The sequence below is a fragment of the Tinamus guttatus genome, unplaced genomic scaffold (genome assembly GCF_059628265.1).
Source record: "Tinamus guttatus ecotype Peru unplaced genomic scaffold, ASM5962826v1 Tinamus_guttatus_pri_ptg001602l, whole genome shotgun sequence".
Taxonomy (NCBI): Eukaryota; Metazoa; Chordata; class Aves; order Tinamiformes; family Tinamidae; genus Tinamus; species Tinamus guttatus.
In genome coordinates this window covers 404867-431232 of record NW_028290136.1, presented here as the reverse complement: position 1 = coordinate 431232, position 26366 = coordinate 404867, and the positions used below count along the sequence as shown (strand labels likewise).

General features: G+C 36.1%; 1 protein-coding gene across 1 annotated transcript in view; it reads right to left on the bottom strand.

Annotated features, from left to right (window-relative positions):
• The window catches only part of ROBO1 (roundabout guidance receptor 1), a 498318-nt gene extending 478722 nt beyond the window's left edge, over nt 1–19596 (bottom strand). The window contains exon 1 of the mRNA XM_088539356.1: nt 19464–19596. Within this exon, the coding sequence (XP_088395482.1) occupies nt 19464–19572 (109 nt within the window). The 5' untranslated portion in view covers nt 19573–19596. The remainder of the gene's footprint in view (nt 1–19463) is intronic.
• Between the last annotated feature and the right edge of the window lie 6770 nt (nt 19597–26366).

Sequence of the window (26366 nt, the reverse complement as noted above, 5' to 3'; positions counted from 1 at the left end):
CCTGAAGATTTTGCTCCTTTCCAGAAGGCTCTGTTGTGGAATAGATAATGAGGTACATGGCAAAAGCATAGCTGAGGAGAGAGCAAACGTACAGAAATAGTTTTACGATGAAGCTTAATCGATGCCTTCTGCAGAATGGAACTGTTTTGTAGACAGAGAAATTACAGGAGTGATTAAGTGTCAATTGTTTATGTTCTGGACTTGGTACATTCATGTAGAAGAAGTTTCACAGTATTCAGGCTATGCCTAATATCGCATCTTGAAGATGAAGAAAAACAAGCTAAAGGCTGTAGATTCAGATCCATGGGATACTGTTTCAATATTTCAATTATGAACCACCATGGAACTTAGGATTCTCAGCAAAGTCACACAGATGGGGGGGCTTGAACTTTCAAGAAAATCCCTGTTAGAAGAAATTATTTTGACAGAGTCTTCCCCAAACCCAACTGACTGCTTGGCACTGCAACCCATCCTTCATCAGAGAAGCATCATGCTGAAACCTGCGGGGCTTCTTTTAAGAGGATACTTTGGTTCCTCATTTATATAGCTCGCCTCATTTGTAAGCAGGGCAAGGGAAAGGAAATGGAACCACTTGAGCCACTAAGGTCAGGGTTAGCATGACAGTGAGTATTTCATATTCCTTCTCCTATGTTTCCCTTTAATTCAACTATGGATTAAGACAGCCCACTCACCTAGTGAAACAACTAGACAGCTCAATTTGTAGACAGTCTAACATTGCCAGGCAAGCCACAAGAGTGTCATTCACAAAGTTTGGTACTGAGAGAATGGACAAATACTCACCAGTCTGGAAAAGACAGAAGAAAAACTGAAAAGTTTGCAGTGTGGTGATGTCATGTTCCAGAGGTGGACTTACTGTAATAACACTGAAGAAAGACTCCAAGTCGCACAGGTTTCCACCAGTATTTGCCAATGCTATAAGCTCACTTATTTAATCCTGGGCTTAATCACAGCAGAAATAGGGATGTGTTGAGGAAGCAAACCTATTTTTTTGCACCTCATTTTCTATATCTAAGCGGCAAATAAGATCATCATTTCGTTCTTTTTAAAAAGAAAGCAGAGGAATAATTGTGAGGAATAATTTAGCTCAAAGAAAGTCAAGAGTCTCATGCAAGGAGACTGCATTTACAGATCATATGTTATTATCTTAAGAACTGTTTCCTATATTCTCTCAATTTTTGTATGAACTAAAGATAGACTACAAGCATGCACTGATCATAAGTAAAATAAAAAAGACAGTTAAAAATGGCATTAACATAGTTGAACTGCACTGCTTTCCTTAAAATATTTTCAGGGCCATCAGGTACTATTTCATATAATTTCTTCCATACTAGCCATAGCGCACATCGTGTCTGATGATGGGTCAACTTATTAATTTGCCTCTAAGTGCATTAAGAGCCATAAAAAGCAGTTCACCCAGCAACTTAGACTGTTGCAATTCCTTGATCAAGCCAAGTCCCATGTAAGCCCTCAAACTCTTTCTGTTCTTATCTACCTTCATGATAGCCTTATCTTCATAACTTCACTGAGCTAATTAAAAGAGAAAACTGAGAGCTATCTGCTTCAGAAATATATGCTCTCTCTAGCCTAACATTTCATAGAACTAACACAAAAGTCATAGCAGAGATTTGGGTCTTGCTGTTTGATTTACAGCTTGTTGACCAGTTAAGCAATTTGCCTCAGTTTTAAACACACTATCTGCACAGCAGTTTTTCCACTCATTGTTTTCAACAGGTATCCTTTTAAAAATAAAATATACAACAATAGAGGAAAAAGAGAAAGAAACAACCAGTGAACCAACCAACAATAACCTTAAATACCAAGTGAAACTCCTGGGGCTTTGAGACAATTACAATACTGACGAGATCAGAAGGCAAAGTAGCATTCAGAATTGACCTTAAAATAACTATGACACAGTGAATGTAAACAGCACTCACCACTCATTGTATCTGTGGCAAACTGTTTATGTTATTAACTCTGTATTTTTTTATTTAAAAAATATCAAGGAACCCATGCTCCTACCAGTGAGCAAATCTCACAGACCAAAAAGTATAAAGATTTGGATGTAATATAGATTTTGTATATGTAAATACTTTACTGAGAAAGTCAATCTATTAAAGCCAATAGAGCTAGGATATATGTTATTTAAAAAGCTGACAGCCAGCCAGAGTAAGATATCCACAGTATTAAATACATCAGAGTTAAAGAACACAGCATCTTTAATTCTTTATTTAATTAGTAGTACCTTTAATTGAGATACTACTATTATTTGCTTTGAGAGCTGGTAGGAACTAAGCATGTTTTTAGACTTGAACTTCAGTGCCCAAACGCTTAGCTGCACACCTGCACTGCAGAACTTCATGGGGCAAGAGCGCTGCAGAACAAAACCCCGTTGACAAGAACACCGCATAGCGCAAAAGACACCAGTGATTCTAAATATAAACATGAAGTGAAAACCAAGTGTGAGCATTTTGGCTCCTAAGGGTAATCGTACACTTCACAAGTCTCTGATGATCATTTATAGAGATACGAGAAAGCTTTTTGAGTCAGATGTTGGCAGCAAAAAGTGATACAAAACACCAACAAGTCATCCCAAGTTACAGCTAGGGGAAGAAAACTGCTAAGGACATACTCAAAATTTTTCTTTTCAGAGTGTAAAACCCTGCAGTGCACTTCCACCCTTTGGGATCAAAAGAATTTCTCTGCTTTTAAGAAACCTCTCACTTCAGTGAGATTTTTAAGATTCAAACCCAGGTAGGCACCACTTTCCTGGATCTCAGTGGTAAAAGCACTGGAAAAAGATGAGCCATTTCAGAATATTGAACTTGTTAACAAGAAATGCTCTGACTCTAGATTGCTAAAACTAGAACTTGGCATGTTCCACCTACTGCGTTAAGCTATCAGCCTCACCACAGCTAAAACCCTCCAATCAACACAGCACTGCAGTAACAAGAAAAAAAAAATCAGTCTAGCAAGTAAACATTAACCGCAAATTTGGAACATTGCGAAGAAAAATACTTGATGAAAAATAATACAAAAAAGCCTTGAACTGACAGAGAAGACAAAGCTTGAGTTGCCTACTCAAGACCCAAGTCCCCTCTCACACTATTACTTCCCAGAAACAGGCAGCCTAGTTTCTTTCTCATTGGATGTTTCATTTTGCCTCTTAAAGGGAACACATATCAAGGTGTGCTCCTTCTCAATATATTTGATCAGTTTACCTTGGAAATTCAAGAGCAACCATTCCAGAGAATATATAAACATCTATCAAATGAATTTCACCACCAGAGCTACAAAACTTACCAAAGACCTGCACAAGGCCAAGCAGAGCTTAGAAACTTAAGAGAATAATCTACAAAATCAAAAAGAAAAATATATCTTATGACATGAATAACATATCTCTGTATTACACAGAAACATTGTATAGCGCCTACCTGCAGCTCCTATAAAACTCCAAATTCTTGAGTCCAATAAGAACAAATAGCTAATGGGCTGTTGTCTTTGATCCCACCCTTCTCTAACAGAAGGACAGATGCACAGCTGGCATGAATCAATCTCATCACTAAATTCATTTCTGTCAGATGAAAAAGGGGCCTCTTTTTACTGTTGCCGAGAATACAGTCCATTTATTCTATCATTTGTCATCTCACATGCAGCAGAATGAGCATGGAAATGGTTTACGTTTCTGAGAGAAAGCTGCCCTCCTTGCTTTAAACAGCACTTGACCTTACACGTTTCCAATTAAATACTTCACAACAAAAACAGCTTAAACACCTATGACAATATATTAAACAGTTGGTGAAATCAGATATAAGCTTTGTGTATTACAAATGTAGGTTTATTATTTCAGTCTAAGGGTATTTTTACATAGTTTTTTCACAACAGAATGACTCAAATGTAGTTCACAGCAGTGAACTGAAACATGCAAGTCTGGTTAACAGCATTCTTTTTTTTTTTTTTTTTCCTCTTTCTTTAAATAGGTTTGCACCGGGTGTCTGGTTGTTTATACCTCAGAGTCCTCACAGCTAACTATCAAAAAGCATGCAAATTCCTAAGCTGTTCCTTTCACCGCTTGGGGCTTCACGATCTTGCGAGTATATCGTATTAGATAAAAAAATCATTTTGAAAGTACAAGCACTGTCTTAAGCTCACTAATTACCAATATTCATCTCACTAAATGTACTGCTTGCATTTCCCATGACATGAAAACACAGTAAGATGTTTCCTGCAGCAGGATTCTGGAATACTTTTTGCTTTCTGGAAGTCTTTTAGTTTCAGATGTTTAAACTGAGCTGTCTAAATAAATATCCTGTATGACATGAGATTTGTACAGTAACTTTATACTACATGTGAATAATTATGCTAAAAGAATTAATGCATGAATTGAGCTTATCTACATTATTTTGATCATCTCTCTGAAATTCAAACTCATATCTATGCATTCACATTTTGCAAATGAAGCAAAATTTATTGTCACCTGTGAAGCATGAAGAGTTGATATCAAGTCACAGAAAAAACAACCGTAGCCGACATTTACGTAGCTTTCATGGCTCAGGTCCATGTTGAAATCTTTTATCACTTAAAAATTCAGTATTAGGAGCTTTTTAAACTTTTGCATGTGCATTTTAATACAAAGTAAACAAAACACTAAGTTTGAGTTCAAAGGAAAAAAATAAGCTTTCTAACAGTACTGGAAGTACCTTATTGAAACAAAGCTTACATTATTCCAAGAATCTCAAAGTTCTTAAATGCTCTTTAAATATTTCACAATAAACCTTTCAGTCTCATCTTTCTACTTTCTAACTCTTATGTGAGAAATTTGCTAGTTGTCAAAAATGTGTGAATTACATCAATGAGAAAAAAATGTAGTAGATGAGAGGCAAAACTGCACAACTGTTCCCTTTTAGTACCTTGTTTTGAATACCTAATATTTTTCTTAAACTTTTACTGAGATTCTGACATTCTTTCCATGTTGCTGTCCTGTAACAAAGTGGCTGTTTTGAATTAAGAAAAAGTGGCTCCATTCACTTTGAGTGAAACTATTTTTCTGTGTATAGTTGTGTAATTACAATAGATACGGCCTGGAAGACAAGATCTAGTATCACTCATCACTCACGTCATACTCACCTGGCTCTGGAAGGTACTGTTCTATTCATCTATGAATTGCACATTGCACGTTAAATACACAGAATATGTTTCTTTCCCTAAACTTGCAAGTTATACCCTAAGAATGTGCTAGGCAAACGTACAGAGTTAATTGGATTGAACTGGCGTGAACTGTCAGGTTGCCATAGGCCTACTGCACATAATGTAGCAAGGTGTGAAAGGGCTGGGGAAGTGCAAAAGGCTTGTAAAAGCTTTAGAAAATACAGATGTGGAATATGAGCCACGAAGATTTTGCTGGGGATCGAGATTGCCACAATCAACTGAGAAAAGCAAGCATTTAAAAATACTAAAGAGGATTTATTCTATGAATGCTTAAAGATTCCTCAAGCAGCTCCTAGCTTTTCTTCACCATTCCAGGACTGGAGCCTGGGTCTATAACTGCTGTACTAAAGTATTATATTAATAACACAGTGGCAAGTAAAAAGTGGGAACGTACCTTTCTGAATATGAAGAAAGCAGAGAAAGTATAGTATGATCAAAGCTATCTGGATAATGCAAATGACAACAAAATTCTGGATTTTCAATCTGAAATCCAGCATTTTCTTAAGAGTGCTCACCAATGACTTTATGTGGAAGCATTTTGAAAACTTCAGCATGATATCACATTCAATGTAGTTGGCATCTTTGTAGTTGGCATCCCGATAATTTCTTATTTTATTTCAGATGTTAGTTTTTTGAAGTAAGTGCAAAGATATTGAAATTTTTATTTGAAATATCATAACTATATGAATTCTATGTATCTTCCAAGAGATCTAGAAATAATCAGCAGTGCATTCTAAGGCTGAACATAGCGGATATTGTTTATATTCGCCAGCTCTGTGTAAACATATTGGAAACTTTGGGCTTTATTTGACTTTTTCTATATCAGATCGAAGCTCGGAGGTGAGTATATATAGCAGTCCAATTTCATGGAAAAAGTAGAATTGCAGGTCCAATCAGGAAAACTCAAGGTCAGATCTGCTAAGCTGTGGAGGTTATGGAAGAGATTTTTGTTAACTAGAACAAAGGGTAGTGTAACAGTGTGTTGCTTAAAGCAGCTGCAACACTTCTCTGCTGAATGAGATATTTCTATTCTGCCTGCTGGAGCCTTCCATTGAGGCTTAATTCTGTGAGTGATATGAAACATGTCACATAAGAACCTGGAATCTGGGTTACTTTGGAAACAGTGACATTGACCTTGCTGCCTCCTCTAACAAAAAAAAAAAAAATTCTATTGTCCTGATACAATAGTGAAAACTGAGCTGTTATGCCTGCTTCCTGTTTGTAGAAGTTAGTTGTTGCACAATTCAACCACTTTATCAGAAAATTTATCTTATAATTCAAAATCCAATAATCAAGTATAACTAGGGAGGAAAACAAATAGCAGCAAGGGTGATATCACAATTCTAAGCACTGTGCAGATGTATGGGTATTTTATTTATTTATTTTTTCTTTGCTTAATTCTTGCTGAATTGCAGGGTTTAATCCTAACACTTAACATAGCATGTTTTGGAATAAATACATTCAGCTCTTCTGTAATAAACCAATGAGATGTTTCCTACTTCTTTTTATTTCAATTCCCCATTTCATTATGTTAAAATAAGTTAATTTTACAACTCATTACATCCTTTATCTAGAGAAAACGGGAGTTTTCCATGTTCCAGGTATATGTGAGGAACATGTATAATGCTCTTCACAAGAACTACAAGTTTGTAGTCCACCTCTATCACAATAGAGCTTTTGCTCCTAGTAGTTACCCCTCATCGTGTAGTAGATTTTACCTGGCAGACTACTTAACACCAGAGTTCTACCTTTTTAATTCTTCCTGGTCTATGTAAGTGGCCGAGAGATTAAGGAGATGATTGCCAGAAGTAATGTCAAGTCTGACATATAGTGCTTACCTCAGTGACAACCAGGTGGACTTGTAGATATCATTATTACACGGTAAGGTGTTTGGTCGCACCTTATTTTGCTTAGCAAGCAAATCTATCAATTAAATATTGAAAAGCATTAGTCATATGTGTGTATATATATATATATATATATATATATTTTTTTTTTCCCCGGAGTTGGAATTTCCAATTTTCCATGTCAATGAGATTGACCTGATTCTAAGCATTCAGTTCATTAAGAAACATGCGTTATAACATTTTTTCTCAGTAGCTGCTACTTATCTTCCTGGTGGCATTCAAATTATGTATCCGTAGTTAAGTTCTTGGTTTCTAAGACATTTTTTTTATTGAGGAGCCCCAGCTCACAGCTGAGATTTGTTGCCAAAAAATGCTGTTGTACTTTCAATGGTGCAGTTGTCCAAGTATTGGACTCTTGTCTAATAAGGCTACTGTCCTAGGCTTCCCATACAGGTTTTTCCAAAGCAATCTTTTTTTTTTTTTTTGCCACAGAGAAGCTTTTGGATAGGCTTTATACCTTTATCTTTATTTGGTTGCTCTCTTGACTCATTGATACACCTGGCCTCTCGTACTCCTAACCAAAATATTAAATCATTTGATTCTACTATAGCCGAGAGAAAAGACCTTTTCCTTCCTCTATTTGGCCTTTTTTTTTTTTCCTGTAGACTTTTCAGAGCCATTAAAGCCAGAAGCTGTAACTCCAAGGTTTGTTCTCTTGCTTTGTTGTTGTGAACTATCTTTGTGAGAAAAGCTAAGTATCAAAAAGCAATGCAGGAGAGAATGTTGCTTGCTATATAGGTGCACTACATCTATGCAGAATTTTTACCAGAATCTGCCCCCTGTCTCATCAATACAGATAATCCAGAAGTACATTTTCTACCTCTGCTGCAACATCCTCAAAAGAGCCTGTCAGCCCACATATTTCTGGAGCAGTAGCTCTTTCAATAGGTGCTCATAGCATATGGCAACATTGTAAGTAATTAGCACAAAAAATGTCTAGAGCCAAAGCCTGTAAGTAGACACTTCATTATATGCAGATGCACCAACATATTATTTGCTTGTAACAACAGCATTTTTTCATGAGTTCAGAACTTCAAGATAAGAATCTACAAAACCAGAATTTTTCTGTGTGACTTACAAATTGTTGCAAATGCTGTGTCTACCATCCTTTGTGCACTCTGACTTTATCCATAAAGTAAGGATAGTATGCACAGTACTGCTTATAGAACCTAGTAGTGATGTGAATAAAATGGATTAATTAATATCGTATTTGAATACTGCAATTGATACAAGGTTTCTGGATGGTATTTCTTGAGATGAAACCTCTCAGGAATTGAAATACACCCCACAAAATATCAGTCTAAAAGGTTGAAGAATGGACTAACTCTTCAAATTGCATTTTGATGCAGTATTGTTCATTGACTTTTGGTGATTTCCCTAGTTAAGTATGGAGTGTCAGCAAGTCAGAAAAGGGAAAAACATTTTATTCTGATCATACTTGTTTTCACAGAACAGGAGGTGCTGCAGCTGCAAGAGCACTGCAGGTACTGCATTATTTTCTTCTTGATTTTGTGTCACAAAACAGATAACAACATTCGCTCTTCTACAGATACAACTGGCATCCCAAAAAATAAGATTTAATATAGACTAAAACATCTATGGACAGGATTTATAACATGATCCTAGAAAAAATATATATGGAAAGTCAGATGTAACCTTACCAGACTCATAGTTTGAGATTTGAATACTTAAGATGAAAAAAAAAAAAAAAAGTGTGAACCTTATAATCTGGATGGGATAAAATGCCTGTCAAAAATTTGCTTTGGCACCTGCCTCATCATTTTCATATTTCTCTAACAGTTCATATCAAAAGGGTTTCTGAAATACAGCAGACACTCCTGGGAGACAATCTGACAACACAGGCTAAAGTCTGCATCCACCAGCACAATAACATCATTGCTTCTTGGTCCACAATTTCCACATTATCTGGTAGGTGCTTATGTACACAGAATATCAGATATCCAATTAAAGCTTAAAGGTGCTGCATATAAAATGCTAACTAAAATGTTTACAGTCAGTAAAAAGAAGACTTTTATGTCATAGTGTTATATGAAACTGCGCAGGCTTGGCTAAAAAAAAAAAAAAAAACACACTACTATTCAGGGCCATGTGATTTTTAAATCAAATACTGGATATAAAACCATTAACAGCTGACATGTAAAACTATAATATTCCCAATGGTCTTTATGAAAAAAATAAATAAAAAAAAAGAAAAGTTAAGTGAGTCAGACGTTGTTTTCAAGTGAACATGTAGTTAGAGTCTTCTTATGTTGTTGAACAGAAAAAAAGGAAAAATGTATCTTTAATTGCTACCTGAACACTAATAAATCACATCAACAGATGTTAAAGCAATCAAAAATTGACTGTGAGAAAAATATTATCTTTAGACATTGTTGTAGAGAGAGAAACAGTGTCTTGAAATAAAAATAGTATGTTTGTAAAATGATATTGAAAGAACTAAAACCAAAATTACTTGGAAGAGTATGTTTATTAGCTTCTATGGCTTTTTTATTAAGATATACACAACAACTGTATCTTGGATAGTTTAGAAGATGTATTATGTTAAGCAAGATATAAAACTACTTGCAATATCCCATAAGCTACATGGTTTTTGTTCCAATGTTATGTTGGCTTCTCTTTATAAAAAACAGTAGTCTTTCCTCGTTAACAACATACAGGCCTCATCTGTTTCTCATTAAATACCTTACTCTTTCTGTGGTGCATTGTGTGTCTGTCAGAGAAAACTCTGAGAAAATGGGCTCCATAGCTACAGATTTATGTAAATTCTCTAAGCCTCCTTAACTCTGATTCAGCACAGCTAATATGAAGTGTCAGTAACTGGGAGACATTTCTTCCTCACTGACACTTTCTGCTTAGACAGTCCACATGGCTAGGAAAAGATAACTGAGGCAGCCCCCAAAGCGTGCAGCAGCTTTCTCTGTTCACTGTTTGGCAATCCAGAATCGTCTCAGCAGAGGAAGAATCAAGAGACCAAATAGAGTAAGACCTCCAAAAGGTAACTTCTATCAGCAAGGTCTGTTGAAAGGAAAACACAAATAAAATGCAAGGAACACAGAAAAGTCCATTTTCCTTAGCTGCAATACCTTGGCAGAAACATTCCACAGGGTAATTTCCCAGCCTGACAATACAGTCCATTGGGTAGGCAGAATCTATAAAAAGCTTGATGAAAGGCAGTGTAACTAAGGGCAAAGAACTGATTGATTCTGAACTGCTGCAGCTTGGAGTGGGTCAGGAATGCCAGACATCAACTTCATAGAAGCTGGAACTGACTTCATTTATTTCGCGTTACGTATCACAATATATAGCAATTTGCATAGCAACATCTCAGTAGAGCATCAGTAATTGGTTAAAAGCATTAACTTAGCCCAGTCAAGGACTGGTCAAGAACACCCCCATGTCCTTGTCCTCCACACTGAACATATGTAAAAGAATAATAACTAAATGTATTTTTCTGCCGTGACTGCATCTGCCAGCTCAGTTCATCAGAGATGAAGATTTTTCACAAATTTCCTACCCAGTATGGACAAATATTCATTTCTGTAGATTTTACTATCAATGCAACCTTCACATTAATTACTCCAATCAAAATTTGTAATATGGTATATGTGGTCAGTGGCTTTCTCCACTCAAGGATGTGGTTTGTGAATGAAAAAAACGTATGTTGTAAAAATCTCTATTCTATACCGCCAAAAGGCCTACCTAGCCCTGTAGGCCAGCAGCACAGATACTGTGATACACAGATGACACACAGATATCTCAAAGACACTAAAATCTTGCATGAATCATGAAATCAGGAAGATGGGTATATACCCATAGAGATGCACCCTAAGACTATTTTGATGCAGGAAAGATTGGCGTTTAATGCAGAAATTGGTGCTACAAATGTGAAGAGGGAAAGAAGATTAGAAAAATGTCTTCAGAGATGCTAAACTAAGCATCAAATGTGAAATGCTCTTAAAAGCTTCATCCAAAAACTTCTGCTCTTTGAATTTATCCATTTTTTCTTGTTTCTGTTTGTTTGTTTTTTGTTTTTGTTTTTTATCATGTTCAATCTTGAGTAAAACCAGCCTGACATACTGAATGCTACAGCACACAAGTCCTGTTTCATGGTATTTTGCCTTAATGTTTTTTTATGACAGAAAAACATGTAATGATCTTGCACCACAGTACCGTGTAAAAGTCACTGTGGCAAATAATAGATTTCATGCATTCTTTCATTATTTAAGAAGTGGTTTGGATTTTTACAAATATATTCCTTGTATGTAGAGGCAATACACTCTGGATGAAGAAATTCAATTTAGTCACTTTTAAATCCATGTTATTTTATAAAGTTATTTTATGTAGTATACAACTGGTCCCTGAACCCACATACTATTGCTTCTGTTACCTAATTGGATGCAAAACTTTTTTAAAAAAGGAGAACAGTTGAAAAATGTGCTATTTATTACCTGCAAGAATGCAAATAGCTTAGTTTTATGAAGTTGTAGGTAATTATATAAAGAATAGTCATTCCCTAATATTTGTGAACAAATCCAGTTTTGAAAAAAAACAGCAAATCATGAATGACAGGTCTGCTTGAACAGCCATTTAGAAAATAAACTCATATTCATAAACTCTTCTTGAGCGTTTGCACCAACCATCATCATGAGTTTTCTTTCCTTGTAGTTTTGGCTCCAGAAAGCTGGAAGGAACTACAGTTTCAAAATCCTGGAAGAAAATCCAAAGGAAGCTCAAGAAACATAAAATAAATATTATCTTTGAGGTGTTCTCTATATAGCAAGCTTCATGTTCACTATTTTTTTTTCATTTTTTTTTTCCTTCATACATTCTTTCAGGATATAAAAATATCTCCTGGGAGACACAAGGTGCACAGTTCATATGCTAAAAATTCATTCATTTTTCTGGATTGCGGTATCTTTATTCATTAATCCCTTGCACAGAAATAACTATTGCTGTGAGTATTTGCTGCGATAAGGACTTTTTCAAGTGTGACAAGAGGGTCAGATTTATCACTTCAGTGGTCCAGTGCTGTGTCATTATAGAGCAATAATTCCACTGGAGGGCAGACCTGAAGCAGGACAGTGATGAATCAGGCAATGATTTACTTTTACGAATTTACAAATAACCAAGCAAAATGGTAGATCATAAAATTATTTACTATTATGTTATAATAAGTAAAAGATGAATTAACAATTACATTTATACTTGCTTTCTAGAAAAAAAAGAAAATTACATAAAAAACAAAGCCAAAATGAAAAATACTCCTTTATAATAAAAGACAAAATATTTGCAGTAAGAAAGTGTTGTAAGTGCCAGTGTATTCTGATATTTGGCACTATTCTGAAGCTTTGACACATGTATGCAGAAGCATCATCACATACAGTATCTATGTAAATGAAGTAGCCTCCTATTGAACCACATAGGTGTAGCTCATAGTACAGAAATCAGGATTTTCTTTAAAAATTTAAACAAAAGCTTCCTATTTGGGTAAAACATCTTTTCTAGCTAACACAAGTAGACCTGAAATGAGTTCTGGCACCTTCCACTGTGTTTTAACCTGAACATGCAAAAGGAAGACAGATTTTCTGATCCTTCAACTTGCAACCCAGACCCTCATCTACCCCAAATTCAACAAGTACTTTAGAGAGCCATGTTAAGTGGTAGAAATCCCAGTAGGGTCCCCAGCTCTCTACTGTGCACTCAGTGGAATCCCAAGGATCATCTGGAATATTGATCATGGCAGTAACAGGTCTCTTATTTCCACATGGAATCAGGTTATCCGAGGCTCACTGTCTCATCAGTTGGTGACTCTCACACAAGATCCGTTCCTGGGTAGCTATGATGGACATGTAGCTTAAGAATCCCAACTGGATCACACAAGTATGGGATAAGGAATGAGGCATCAGGAAAGGGCAGAGTTGAAACGAATGCTAGTGATTAAGTGACAAAGATATTCCCAAATACATGCACAGGCAAAACCATGTGCATTTGCACACAAAACAGCATGCTGTATTCCCAGTCACTGCCGTGGAGAGAAGGGAGGAACTGGGAATCCCTGTCTGCCCTCCCCTCATTGTCTGAGGAATGAGAAGCTGGCAGAAGGATTTCACATTCACAAGAGGAGAAAGGTCAACAAAAACTCCCCCAATGAAAAAAAGGAATCCATAAGGTCTTGTGTTGGAAAGACATCTTCCTCTATTAGGCAGCAATGCACCTGTGTCTGATATAGCCGGCCACATCTTGCAATTTCATTAGCAGTAGGATGTAAGACTGTGACCAGATAAAGCTCCAGGCCCTCAAGACAAGTGATGGCTACTTGAGTCTCTTCTGTGTTGGGAAACAACCTGAAAATGAGAGTTAATGCAAGTGGGAGCCTCAGATATTTTAAGATGAATGAGAGGGTTCTTTAATGTTCTTTTCTGTATCTCGTGACTTTTAAATCATGGCTTTAGATATGTGGAGTTAATAACACTATCTTGGCAGGAGAGCGGTTTAGAGCACCAAAAACTACTTATCTAGGCACTGGGTGGTCCTCATATTCCTACCTAAGATATCCCTGCCTAATGATTTCCTATCACCAAGAGAAAAGGCAGAAGGATCCTGAACTACCTAAGATAAGGATTAAAAAAAAAAAAAAAAAAAAAAAAAAAAGGAGGAGATGCATTCACAGAGGATTTTAGTGGAATTCACACAGGGAATGGTGTTAACACTTGCATAACCCTTGCACAACAACTAACATCAAACACAATTGCAAGTTAAAAAGTAAAAGCTTTACCCAGGTGCTAGGTAACACACTTAACTCTTTTATTACAGAGTAATTCTAAATAAACTATTGCCAATTATATTTTAAGCAGAATATACATAACCCTCCTTTAACAGATGGTTAAAAACAGATGGACCCTCAAAAAGAAACAGACATTTATCTCTCCACATCGGTAAGTTACAAATATTTTTGCTCCAAAATAATATGTAAGAAATAAAGTTGCTAAAAAAGTATCATCATAGAATCATAGACTTGTTTTGGTTGGAAAAGACCTTTGAGATCAAGTCCAACTGCAAGCCCTTCAACACCACACCTACACGTTTCTTGAACACTACCATGGATGGCAGTGTTGACTACTCTTTCTGTGTAGAAATTTTTCCTAGTATTTAACCTGAACGCAACTTCAGACCATTTCCTACTAAATCATTTTAGACAAAAGCAGAATAGGCTCATAGAAACTATTCTTTTTTTTTTTTTTTTCCATGTAAATGATTCAAAATTATATAAGGGTTTTATTGTAGCTGTAGAATGTCTTACAGAAATGTAATATCTGAGAAGCTTCATTGACTATCTATCATCTGGTACTCTGTACATTGAAATTCAGTTCAATCCCACTCAAATTTATTAAAGGTCAAAAGTTCCAGGGCACCGAATACTTCAAATTTTAATTACTCTGTAATCTTTGGGCTTTTTGAATCAATGTCAACTTATTATAGTTCTGTTTGAAGATCTTACTGAAGCAATTTTAAACTAAAATTGTTCATTTTATTCTATAACTTAGACAAATTAATGTTCTAAGTAAAATTATTTCAAGATATAAGAGGTTATTTCCTAGATCGTACAGATATCTGTGATGGAAGTGGAGCACAGAGTAGGCATCTGGCATAAGGAACTGCAAATTGGTAAAATGATAACCTCAGTAGATTGCTTTACACCCTTTTGTATTCTTCTTTCCTTCTCTTTCCCTTTGTTTCTCCTTCCACTCTCTAGGCCTTTTTCTTTACTTTCCTCAGTCTTCAGCTACTCAAAACTCACATTTCTGTTGACTTCCAATTTTCTCTTCATTTTCTCTCTTTTTTCTCTCCTTTTTTTAATCATCTCCTTTTCCATTGTTCTTCTAAGTTTCTTATCAGTCCCATCTATTCCAAAAGAAAGTCTCTAGCATTTAAAGAGAACTATCCTTTCTGTTCAGAGTTCTTAGATACCATAAAATGTTGTCCATTTTTAATGATCGAAAGCAGGTGTACCGAACCTACAGTTTATTACAACACACCAAGAGAGTTCATCTCTTGGCAGCTGAACTAATTTATTACCAATAGCCTGCTCCCAGTCACGTTTTGTCTGGGGAGCCCAGTGTTTGCTCCCACACTGAAAAATGGGCGCACAGCCAGTGTTATTTTTGAGCTCTGTTATGCTAGCTAAGACTAAGGGCTCCCAGCTAAAACAGTGCATGGGAACAACCTGTTACTTACAGAGCAATCCATCTGCCTCTAAATATGCCCTCCAAGAAAACAGGCTTGGGACTATCATAGTACATGATGTACTGCATCACAACCGTGGCCCTGGCAGAAGCAAGTTGCCCTTAGCTGTCCCCTGCCCTGCCAACATGTCAGGTAGATTTGACATGTTACCAATGCTGCACAGAAGGTCTCTTGTAGGATTTTTAGCCATAAGATATATCTTTTTCAAACTTACTTCAGTACTGGCTTTGATCCTTCTCTATTCAAGTCTATTGGCAGCAACATGATAGCTAAACACTGAAAGAGGTTTTGTGAGGGAAAGCTGGACTTTATTACTTATTTCTTTTCCTTCTTACAAAATCTATTGAAAGGATGTATTTATCTGATACTAAAATATAAACCATGGAATAAGTATTTACCCCTAGTGCACTCTTCAGCCTGCCTCAAAAATAACGAGTCTGAGAAACTTGAAAGTAACGGCTAGATTTTTAACTAACTGAATGAATTTGGATTTGCCAAAAAAAGCATAAAACCAAAAATCCAATAAATTCACAACCAACCAAGCAAAATTTTCAGAACAAACTATGTAGACAACTTCAGTTTATTTGCTCTACCTAGAAAACAGTGGACTAGGATTAACTGAAAAATGAATACCATCCTGCTGTAACAGCATGATAACAGCAAAATGTCCTAAAGCTTTTAACAAGGTTGAGCGGTTCTGGATGGAGCTACACTGAAAGTTAGACTCACTGGGCACTTGCTGAGTCATATTCAAATACAAAGCAGGCTTCAGCTATCAATGTGTATCCTGAACAAAACAAAATATCACTAGATTAAAAGCTAAATTATGGTTGCCAACATCCTTTTTAAGTAAATGGCTTATGTAACCAGTGATAGTAACTAGAGGAAATGATTTTTATTCTTGCCACACATTGCAGGAATTTTAAAGCTTTCTGTCCTTATAAATCTCTCAGTGGACTGAAAGTTTTAGTTATTGCCTATTTCTAAGTAAATCCAAAGTATGACATACATTCACTGTTTTTTAGAACCGATGACAGTTTATTTCTTGCCCAGAGGAAAAGGGTGATGGCTTTCACTGCCTTTTTTTTTTTTTTTAAGCAGTACACAGCAGTATAAAAATGTCATCATTATTTACTGATATTTTCCCCTGCTTTTGTATACATAAGTGTATGTGTTTGTATGTGTGTATATATATACACATACACTTATGCAGACACTGACCATTTCTCCATATTCTTCCATAATTTCACTCATTTTGGTTACGGAGGATCAGAAAAAAGGAAAATCCCTGCTCCAAGACTCTTAGATGAGAAGGAGAAGAACAAAGCTTCTTACAAGGTGGTGTAAGCTCAGGTGAATCAAAATCCACTCATAGAAATGACAGTTGCATTACGGTCCTTGCCCTTGAGATGCACAGCTGGAACTTGGATTTCTAGGCAACTCATGAGATCTCTGAACATACCACTATCCCTGTAAATAAAGGAGTTGGAGGAGCATTGCAGACAATCAAAAGAAATGCAAAGTTATTTGTTCAAACCACCTGGAACAGAAGTATTTTGAAATTTATATATTTTTTAAATTTAGGAGACTTTCCAAGCACCTCTTAATTGCTAAAGTTGAAAGCTTTAGTGGAAATTCCTATATTAAGAGCTGCATTTTAAAGAAACTTTTGGCTTGGGTTATACAATTTAATCAATGAAACAAACATCTACATTATATAATCACACAATTTTTGGACTAGTTATTAGTACTTTTATTTAGATAAATAAAGTAAAAATAAGCAAAAGAAAATCCTCAAGTAAAAAACTTGATTTACATACTAAGGAATCTGACAGGCAGATGTACAATCTTAATGGCAACTGACAAGCAAAATAACTGCTGTAATTGCATAACATTTTGGCTTTCTCCTTCCTCAGAAAGCGGGAGATGTCCACTTGTCTACTTCTTGTGACCTCCAGCTCTGCCATGATACGTGCGCATTCTGCTGCTAGAGAAATTTTAGCATTTTGGGTATCATAACTAAAGGATATTCATTGCAAATAACATTCCTGTGAAATGTCTCTTGCCAAATAGATGTTATTAGTGAAAAAAATCTAATATTTAAATAAAAGAAACAGTAGGGTCTGATCCAAACATCTTCTCCTGAATTAGGCGCATAAAAGTCTTATTTATCCCTCAGCTGATCTCTCCAAGCAAGGATTATAGTATGGACATGATATAAAAACTAATTTACACACTTGTTTTTCTTTTAACCGTTTACTAGAAATTTCCTAAAATGTATTGGATTGAGAGTGCTTTGTAATCAGAATAGAAAAAAAGACTTTGAATCCAGAAAATATAATTACCAATTCCTGATGACATTAAATGACCTACAACAGTTGTATTACAAATTCCAAAGGTGTGGTTCTCCTGAGCTCCTGAATCTCTGTGTAACATACTCATTTGGCTAAATGTCATCCCAAACTGATTAGCTTTTCCTCAGAAAACTTTTGCGAGAAATTAATATCTGCATCTGCATCTATACCAGCTCTTCATGTAAAAATCTAACTACTCTAGCTTTTAAAGATCTGAAAACTAATGAGTCAAAAGTGACCACACAGTACCCCAGGAAATAGCTTTTTCAACAAAACTAGATACACAGACACACACACATACATGCATATTTTAAAAGATATTTTTATTCAGCAAGAATTATGCCTTGGAAAAATTTAAATCAACATATTTTAGGCCTTATCAGATATGTGCCTCAGTTTCCACATGCATTAAATTAAAGGGCTCTTTTAGGCACAGTTATTTAATGTGCTTGAATATTTATAAGTCATAGGATGCTATTTATATATGTGCAGCACTTATGCACATATTAACAGCCTGGTACTGCATTTCAGGCAGCGTATTATTTAGATGTAAATTGCTTGCGAACGGATGACTCAGTCTTCAGTTTCATTCAATCCAGGACCTCTTTCTTTAAGAGCGATGACTTGGCAGGACCAAGTGAAGCAGTAGATTTACTGGTATATAAGTTCATACTTCAGGATATACTCAAGCTGAAGACCAACTTTCAGATAACAAGACTGTCAAGATAATATCCAGCCCCGGGATATCAACAGTCACTCCTCCAAGTTCTGGGTATTTTAGAGACTTCTATCACATCTATTTTTGAATCAATCATGTCATATTCAGCTGAATTACACTGAAGATCTCCTTTCCATTTTAAGTACTCCTTGTTTAGTTGTTGTTTTTTTTTCCTTTTCCTTTCTAGATATCTCTAGAAGTACAGCAAAAATGCACATGCGTAATGCTAATGGTTTATTGTCCATAATCACCATGCTTATTCATATTGCTAGACAGGAATAAAGAATTATCTCAGAAAGAACTGAGTTGTCCTTTGAATGAAAAAAAAAATCATCTGGATATTTCAATAATCCAGTGTATCAGTAAGAAATCCTGCAGCTCTCACTCCCAAGTATGATCATGACTCATCTACTTTCCTTTTTAATAGCAATGTTCATTTCTCTTTTTAAGTGCAACATGGATAAATACTGCACAATCTGCAATGCTCTGTTAACCTCTTTTTCTAAATCTACAGATTTTAGACTGCAGCTATACCATTTGTATCAATAAAGTTACCTAGCATCATCACAATGGTTACACAATTCTTTTATGTAAACAGTGCCCTTAAAAAAAATGCTGCCTTTTTCAATGTCAACATTTGCAGCAGTCTACAAAACAGTAAGATTATAAATAGAAAAAGCTCAGCTGATTATGCCCTGGAACAACTCTTACAGCTCTCTGGATATATAAGAGTTAATCAGAACAGACTGTTAAAAAACCTTCCAGTGAAATACAGAACTGTACTGCAGATGTGTGGAGCTTACAGAAGGTGTGGCCCATGCTTTCTACATGCATATTTAAATATATAATTTTATATGGCCTTAAGGTTGTTATTAAAGAAAAACAACCTTGGAATTGGAGAGAAGAAGGAAGAATTACACAGCAAATGAGGCCTACCACATTTATTCAAATAAAGAGCAGAGGAGAAGAGAAGGAAAAGCCCAGGTTACTCACGATTCTTTTCACCTCTCCACCTTGACCCCGCTTTTATTCTAGGCGAGATGTCCACTGCAGCAGTAATTTCTACTAGCCAAACCAGCAGCAGCAATGACAGCACATCCATGTCAGGCGAAAAAACAAAACAAAACAAACCAAACCAAAACAAAACAAAATCCTCTCTACCTGGAGGACTGCTAAAGACGAATTAGAATACTTTCCTTCATTAGGAATGAATAACTGGAAGTAGCAGCATCTACTCAGCAGAGGCAGAGGAAGATGTAAAATATTATATCAATTAGAAATGTTTATTAAAATTATGTTTTCAATGCATTGTTTATTTCCTATATCCAGAAAATGTAAAACCAGAAGAGATGTCAAAGCTTCCTCTAAGCAGAAGAATCTGGGATTCAGATGCAGGAGGAGATGAACTGACAGCTTGCTTTGGTCTATGAGAAGCCACCAGTTCCCAACCTGCCTCTGCCACCTCTCAGCTCTTCCAAATGTTTATCAACATTCCCCACAGCACTGTAGCACAGGACACTGCCAAGCTGAAAGCGAAGGGTTTTTTTTTCTCCTTGACTTGCATATTTCACTGCAGTTTCAAAGAACTGATGACACAGAACACTTGATGTTGACACTCAAAACTCATTATACTTATCAACGGGAGCAAAAGTAGAGCTTGTAGAGCTTCCTCTCCTGCTCACAAAGGGTGGCAAGGGGAGGGAGAGAGGAGGAAAAAGAAAGTATCTAGTAGAAGAGGGAAAGGTTTAAAAAAGAAACATTTTTAAGATGCTCAATAACTTCTATTTAGTATAATGTCTTCTATACTCGGGGAAAATAATATAAACAGTGCTACCTCTCATCCAAATTTCTGTCAGCAGAAACTGGAACAGTTCACTAACAGTGAAATAAATAGGAAGAAAAGCTCTCAGAGTGTGTGTTGCCCTTGTTTGTATATAGTGTATGCTATGTAACAAATCTCTACCTTGCCAGCAAGCCAAAAGCAGCCTCTGAGAAACCAGCATTCTTTGCAGACTTCGGTGTTTTCAGAATTAACTCTATTATGGCTAAAGCTATTTAACAAAGTCTCTGAGAATGCTAGGCAGCTGGAGCATAGAGGTCTCCATGATGATCTAAATAGTCACAAAGTAGAACTGCAGCAATAATTACCTACTAACCCTTTCACCACAGCTATGAAATCATTCCTAACTTGTGGAGGCCTTCTAAAGCCTAAGCCTGTGAGTTGAAAATCATTATAATAAGATCAGAGTGTTTTTTGCTCATTACTGTGGCTGAGAGCTTTAGACTAAATGCTTTGCCTCCCTGCCCGGTACCCTGGGTGGATGAAATGTACATTTATATTCAGTAAAATAAATTACTGCTAAACAAGTGATTTTTTTAGCATCACACACATCAGCCTCAGGAATGCTTATGACTAGCTTATTTATGCAGGGGTAATTCTCATTTTCTTAATAGAGCATTAATGAATTAGCATTCTACAAGCTGATCTTCTGCATCACACGTTGCATATTATGTGTTGAGTAGATGCCATGCCTGTAGTTGATCCTTAGAATTAATGATTCTTTTTTTTTTAAGTAAAGCACCAGGACTACATTTCTAGATATAATTTCAAAATATAGAGAAGGAATGCCAAAGTACACTATTTGAGTCCTAATAATATACCTACCTATTCATTTATAGTTTTCATAGACCCTGCTCTTTACAAAATTCAAACTCAGAATGATTAGCACTATTGATATATTGCACGGCAACCACTTTAAATATGAACACCTGAAGCCATTCACCTCTAGATCACCTTGTATTAAGGGTAATAACTTCGTGAAAGAGCCAAGGTAAAATCTTTTTTACCATAGTTGGTAGACTTCAGATGACAGAAGAGAAAATCTATTAGAGTGTTTCCCATGATTATTAAAAAGTTATCCACAAATCCTTCAAAAGGAGAAAATGTACACCGGGAACTGGGAAAGGAACATCTTGTAATTTCATTGTGATCTGTTAAACGAACAGCAGCTATCTACATTTGGGTATGCTCAGCACAATAAAATGAAGACATTTACAGCACGTAATATAAAGAACCTAGCAAACCCGGCAAATCTTAAAGGTAGTCTTTACTTTCCATGTGACCCCAGCAAGCCTCCTCACGGCTGCTCCCCAGGTGCAGAAGACCAAATTGCAGAGGTGTTCAGCATAGGCGCCTGCACACGGGCAGGTTACTGACAAAAAGTCCTCTGCCCACCTATGGGCAAAAGAAAATTGGGAAGCAGTGCTAGAGTCTGCTGTTGGGCCTCTGTCCCATAGTAAAAATACCCTCTATGGTAGCATAAAGAGTTAAAAGCCATTTTTCACATCAGATAAAGAATGTCAGATTCCCCTCCTTTTTTTAAAGTATATTCTAAATTTACTTTGCTTGTCAACTTATCTCATGCCAGAGAAGCATGTCTATAGTCACGCACTCGCAGATGACTCATCATGCTGCTAGTTATGTAAGACACCTAAACAGACGAAATTGCTTACTGCATCAGAAGAATGTACAGAAAAAAACAACAAAACAAAACAACAACAAAAAAAAACCCCAGTTAACACAAGGTGGTCCTTTTGGCGTACACGAGCTGTAATATGCAATGGTTTAGTATATTATGAATGCAGATATATTACCTTTTAAAATGATGGTTACATTTCTAAGCACCAAAACCGAAAGGTTTCCAGTTTTGTGGTTTGCAGTGCACTGTTTGAGCGACAGAAGGTTTTCAAGTAAAATAACTAATGTGTGGAATTCCAGGATGAGTCAGACTGAAATCCAAGCCAAAAGCTTGAGCTGCCTCATAGATGAAAATCAAACCTTATAGTTTATAATTGCCATCATTAATGTGGTCCCAGATCCAAATCTCATTGGATTTAGCCCTGCACGAAAGTAAAACAGTGCATCAAGAACTGTCTTATTTTAATAGATATCTGCTGAGTTCTTAAACCACAGGACTGTTTCGTTTGGTATACAGGCTTAAACAGACTGAATCAAAAGTTTCAGAACTAAGGGCCAGGCTGCTTTTTACTTTGCAAGAATAATGAATGTGTACCTTTAAGGTTACAAAAACTGTACAGAGATTTTTGCACAAGTCCCATCCATTTATTCTGTGAAAGGAGAACAAGCTGTGGCCTGCAGAAAAGCCACGCCGTAGCCTGATGGATGTGAAGGGATGCCAGAAAAACAGTATCTCATTCACCTCTTCATTCACACCAAAGACACAATCAGACTGCATAAAATATATCATCAAGAAAAATTTTATATCACCTTTTCTAGCTGAATACCTCGCACACTGGTTAGCAGGATAGCGAGAAGTTATTGTCCTAAGTGCAATGCCAATCTGCTACCATCCCTTTGGAAAAAATATCAGGTAAAACTGAAGAATAATTCTGAGGTGTGAAGCTCATTAGGTTGCCTGTTCCTAAGTAATGCAGTGTTTTATAGGTCATGTAACTAATTTCCCTTTCTGCAGTATAATTTCTGCTCATCTGAGTTCCTTAGCAATTTAGAAGCTTACTCAAAAGCAAGGTAAATCAGTTTGGAATTTGCTACGGGGGCAACATTTTCAGAGATGTGGTGGACGATCCGAAGCTGTTATGGCAAGACTGGATGTCTTTCTAACTTTCATGTTGCAGCTCAGCCAGAAGTTAAGATAAAACTAGCAAATCAATTCCAGGCCTCCGCTATGCAGTGGGTCAGACTGTATAGTTGTATCTAGCTTCAATATAGATTATTCTCTACAATCGTAGGACATACTTAATGTTTTTTTTCCTCAGCTTTCATCATGACACAGACTTTTGATTTTTGTTGCACTAGGTCAGAGATCAAAGTTTCTAGCAATTTGCTGTACAGTTCTCTCGTAGGACCAGGCATTTTTCGAAGAGGGTGTTTTTTTTTTTTTTTTTTTTTTTTTTTACCCCCTAAAGATAATTTTATTCAATTATGTGAAGAGTTTTTAAAACTTTTTTCTAAAGCTCCCTCTCTCTTCACTAAAGACTTCACTCTTACCTTCTTCTCAGGATATCAGATCTCTCTCTAGCATTCTGGCAAAGCATTCTAGGAAAGTCTTAAAACACCTTTGCTCTCATTGCAAGAATACATTATTCGCTGAGACAGTATGAAAGCTACAGCCCCTCATCCTCAGAGTCTATGCAATAGTGAGGCCAGCCCTCATGGGCACAGAAGTCCTACTTCACTCTTCTCAAAGTCAAAGCCACTTCCTTAGCTAGGAAGCCACTTCCTTACCTACCTTCTAACGAACAACCACTGATTGTACTAGAAACTGTTGGTCTAGGAAAGCTTTTTTAAAAGGCTCACATGCAGACTTACTAGTGAGGGAGAACAGAACGACAAGGAACAGCAAAGCATCAGCTCCTAAGCCATCCCCTCCTGAAAGTCTGATTAGTATTGCGTTAACTGCTACCTAAAGTACTTGTCTTACCACAGAGTGTAATGAGAGGCTCACTTCCAGGTCACAGAAGTCTTGATTTTAAAGCATCTTTATCAGGTTTGCGCAACAAGGCAGGTCTCTATCTCTGCAGTATAAGCAGTACTTAAAACTCCTGACACATAGGACAACAGCTGTTGTCTTTAATGAACTTCTGTGACATTCTCACACTTTAAAAGAAAGCCAAAACTTGATGACTACTAGACAGCCTCCATGAGCCCAGGACACAACAGGACAAGATTTACAGAACTCAGTGAAGTTAAATATGTCCTGAGTTTTATCTTGCAGGCCCAATGATTCTAATACTGGGGTGGTCAACTCACATGCAACTGTAATTGCCAAGAAAAAAAAAAAGTGCAGTTCTGCAAAACGAATGGTATATTCATGTAATTCAGCAGTGCACAAGAAACAGATTCTGGTGTTTTACTCCTCCAAATTTGGGGAAATGGTAGAACTCTCAGATCAGCCTTGTAGTTTTTTGTTGTTGTTGTAGTTTGTTTGCTTGTAATATAGAACTATTAAACAGAACCACCAAGCAAATGATTTTGAGTCTTTCCATAGATCAGCTAGGGTGAAAATTACTCCTTATGATCTCTTATTATCAAGATTATCATTTACTTGCTCTTTTATTGTCAAGACAATAAACTACAAACACATTAAGATCTGAAAGCATAAAAATATGTAAAATTTACTATCCAACTAACATAACCTTTACAGTTACAGTTTACTTACTGAACTCCAATAGTGCATTGAGCACTGTATAAACATATAAAATAACATCACCTCTCCCCTAAAAAGTTTATGATCTAGCACAACTATGTCTTAAAACTCAACATTTCTGTGAGTTAATATGCTTTACTATTTTGTTAATTTCATCATTTTTTAACATTTGAATTCTGAACTATAATATTATATATTTTGCTGTCACCTTTGCATCCTTGGTAGTATAGGAAAACAAATATATTCTGCATAGACAGGTGTATAAAAATTAACTGCATATATATGTATATGTTTACATACATATGTATGTTCCTATTAATAGCTTCACACAGAAACATAGCAAGATTTGTAGTGTTCAAAAATAGTTTTGAAATACAGTATTTCATCTTGATTAAAGTAATATTTAATTAAATTAACCTTGGTTTAGGTCAACCAGCTTTGCATATATACATACTTACTTTATAAAACTAGCACTGAATAAAGTTCTCAATAAAAATCTTTAAAGATTTGGTCTGTTTTATGAAGGAAAAAATAATATAAGCAAAGTTTGCCATCTATTTTTACTCTTTCAAGATAACACAGATTATTTTAAAGTGCAAGGGTCTGGGGCCATCAGCTATAAGACAGACTTCAAAACACATATGAAGATCAAAGAATATTATGTGACTCTTATTTTTCCAACTGACTGTAGAAGAGCGGCATTAGACAATATCTATAAAGTTAGGTTAGCAGCTACTGAGAGTTTTAAGAGAAATTGTACATTGTTGGCCCAAGCAGCCTGAGAGAGCAAGATTTATGACTGCTTTCTTGATTGTTATGACTGTAATACATAACATACTCCCTCTCCTTGCAACAGATACCCTTTAAGTTCATCAGGATGTAAAGAAAAAAGCACTTATTTGTAAACTGGCAGTAAACGAGCTTTGCTTGTTTGCTGTTATTAAGAACATGAAATAAGTTTCTACACGACAACTTCAAAATGGCAGGCAGTAAAAAAAATAATTCGAGAGCCTTGCTAACTGACCTAGACATTTGCGACACTGTAACGGCCTAAAACCTACATGGGAAAATGCTTCTTACAGGCTGCCTGTATCCAGCTCAGTGAGGGCATTTCCTCTACAGTGTTTCCATACTAATCAGACAGAACAAGAATGAAGGTCAATGACTTAGTCTAATAAAAAGAAATTCAGGTTCAAGAATGACTTTAACAGGCCATTGCACTGGTGTTAATGACTGGATTTTTTTTCAAAAATGCTTTTTCTTTTTCCATTATAGCTGAGAAAACTTAATTCTTAGAGTTGAATTTTATGATTAGGAACAAAGTAACTTATAATCACATTAGTAATGATTGGGTTTGTGTCTCAAACGATGAAAAAAATCACTGACTGCAGTGGAACTACAGTGAACTATGAGCATCTGGCCTCCATGCCTTTGATGAACATTTTCAAAGCCTTGTTGATACTCATTGGGTGGATGGATACTCATTAAAATAACAAGGGGAATTGGGTTTCCTTTTATTCAGACAAAAGGCAGTAATAGAATTTTCAGTACTCAATGGAGTTAATGATCTGACTTCTATTTGTGCCTTTGAAAATCTCCCCAGTGAGTTTTTTGGGTGAATTAGAGCTATGGGGTAATCTCATAAATTGGAACAGATTCAATAAGCTAAATCAAAACATTTACCTTAAATGCTAATTTAAGCCATTAA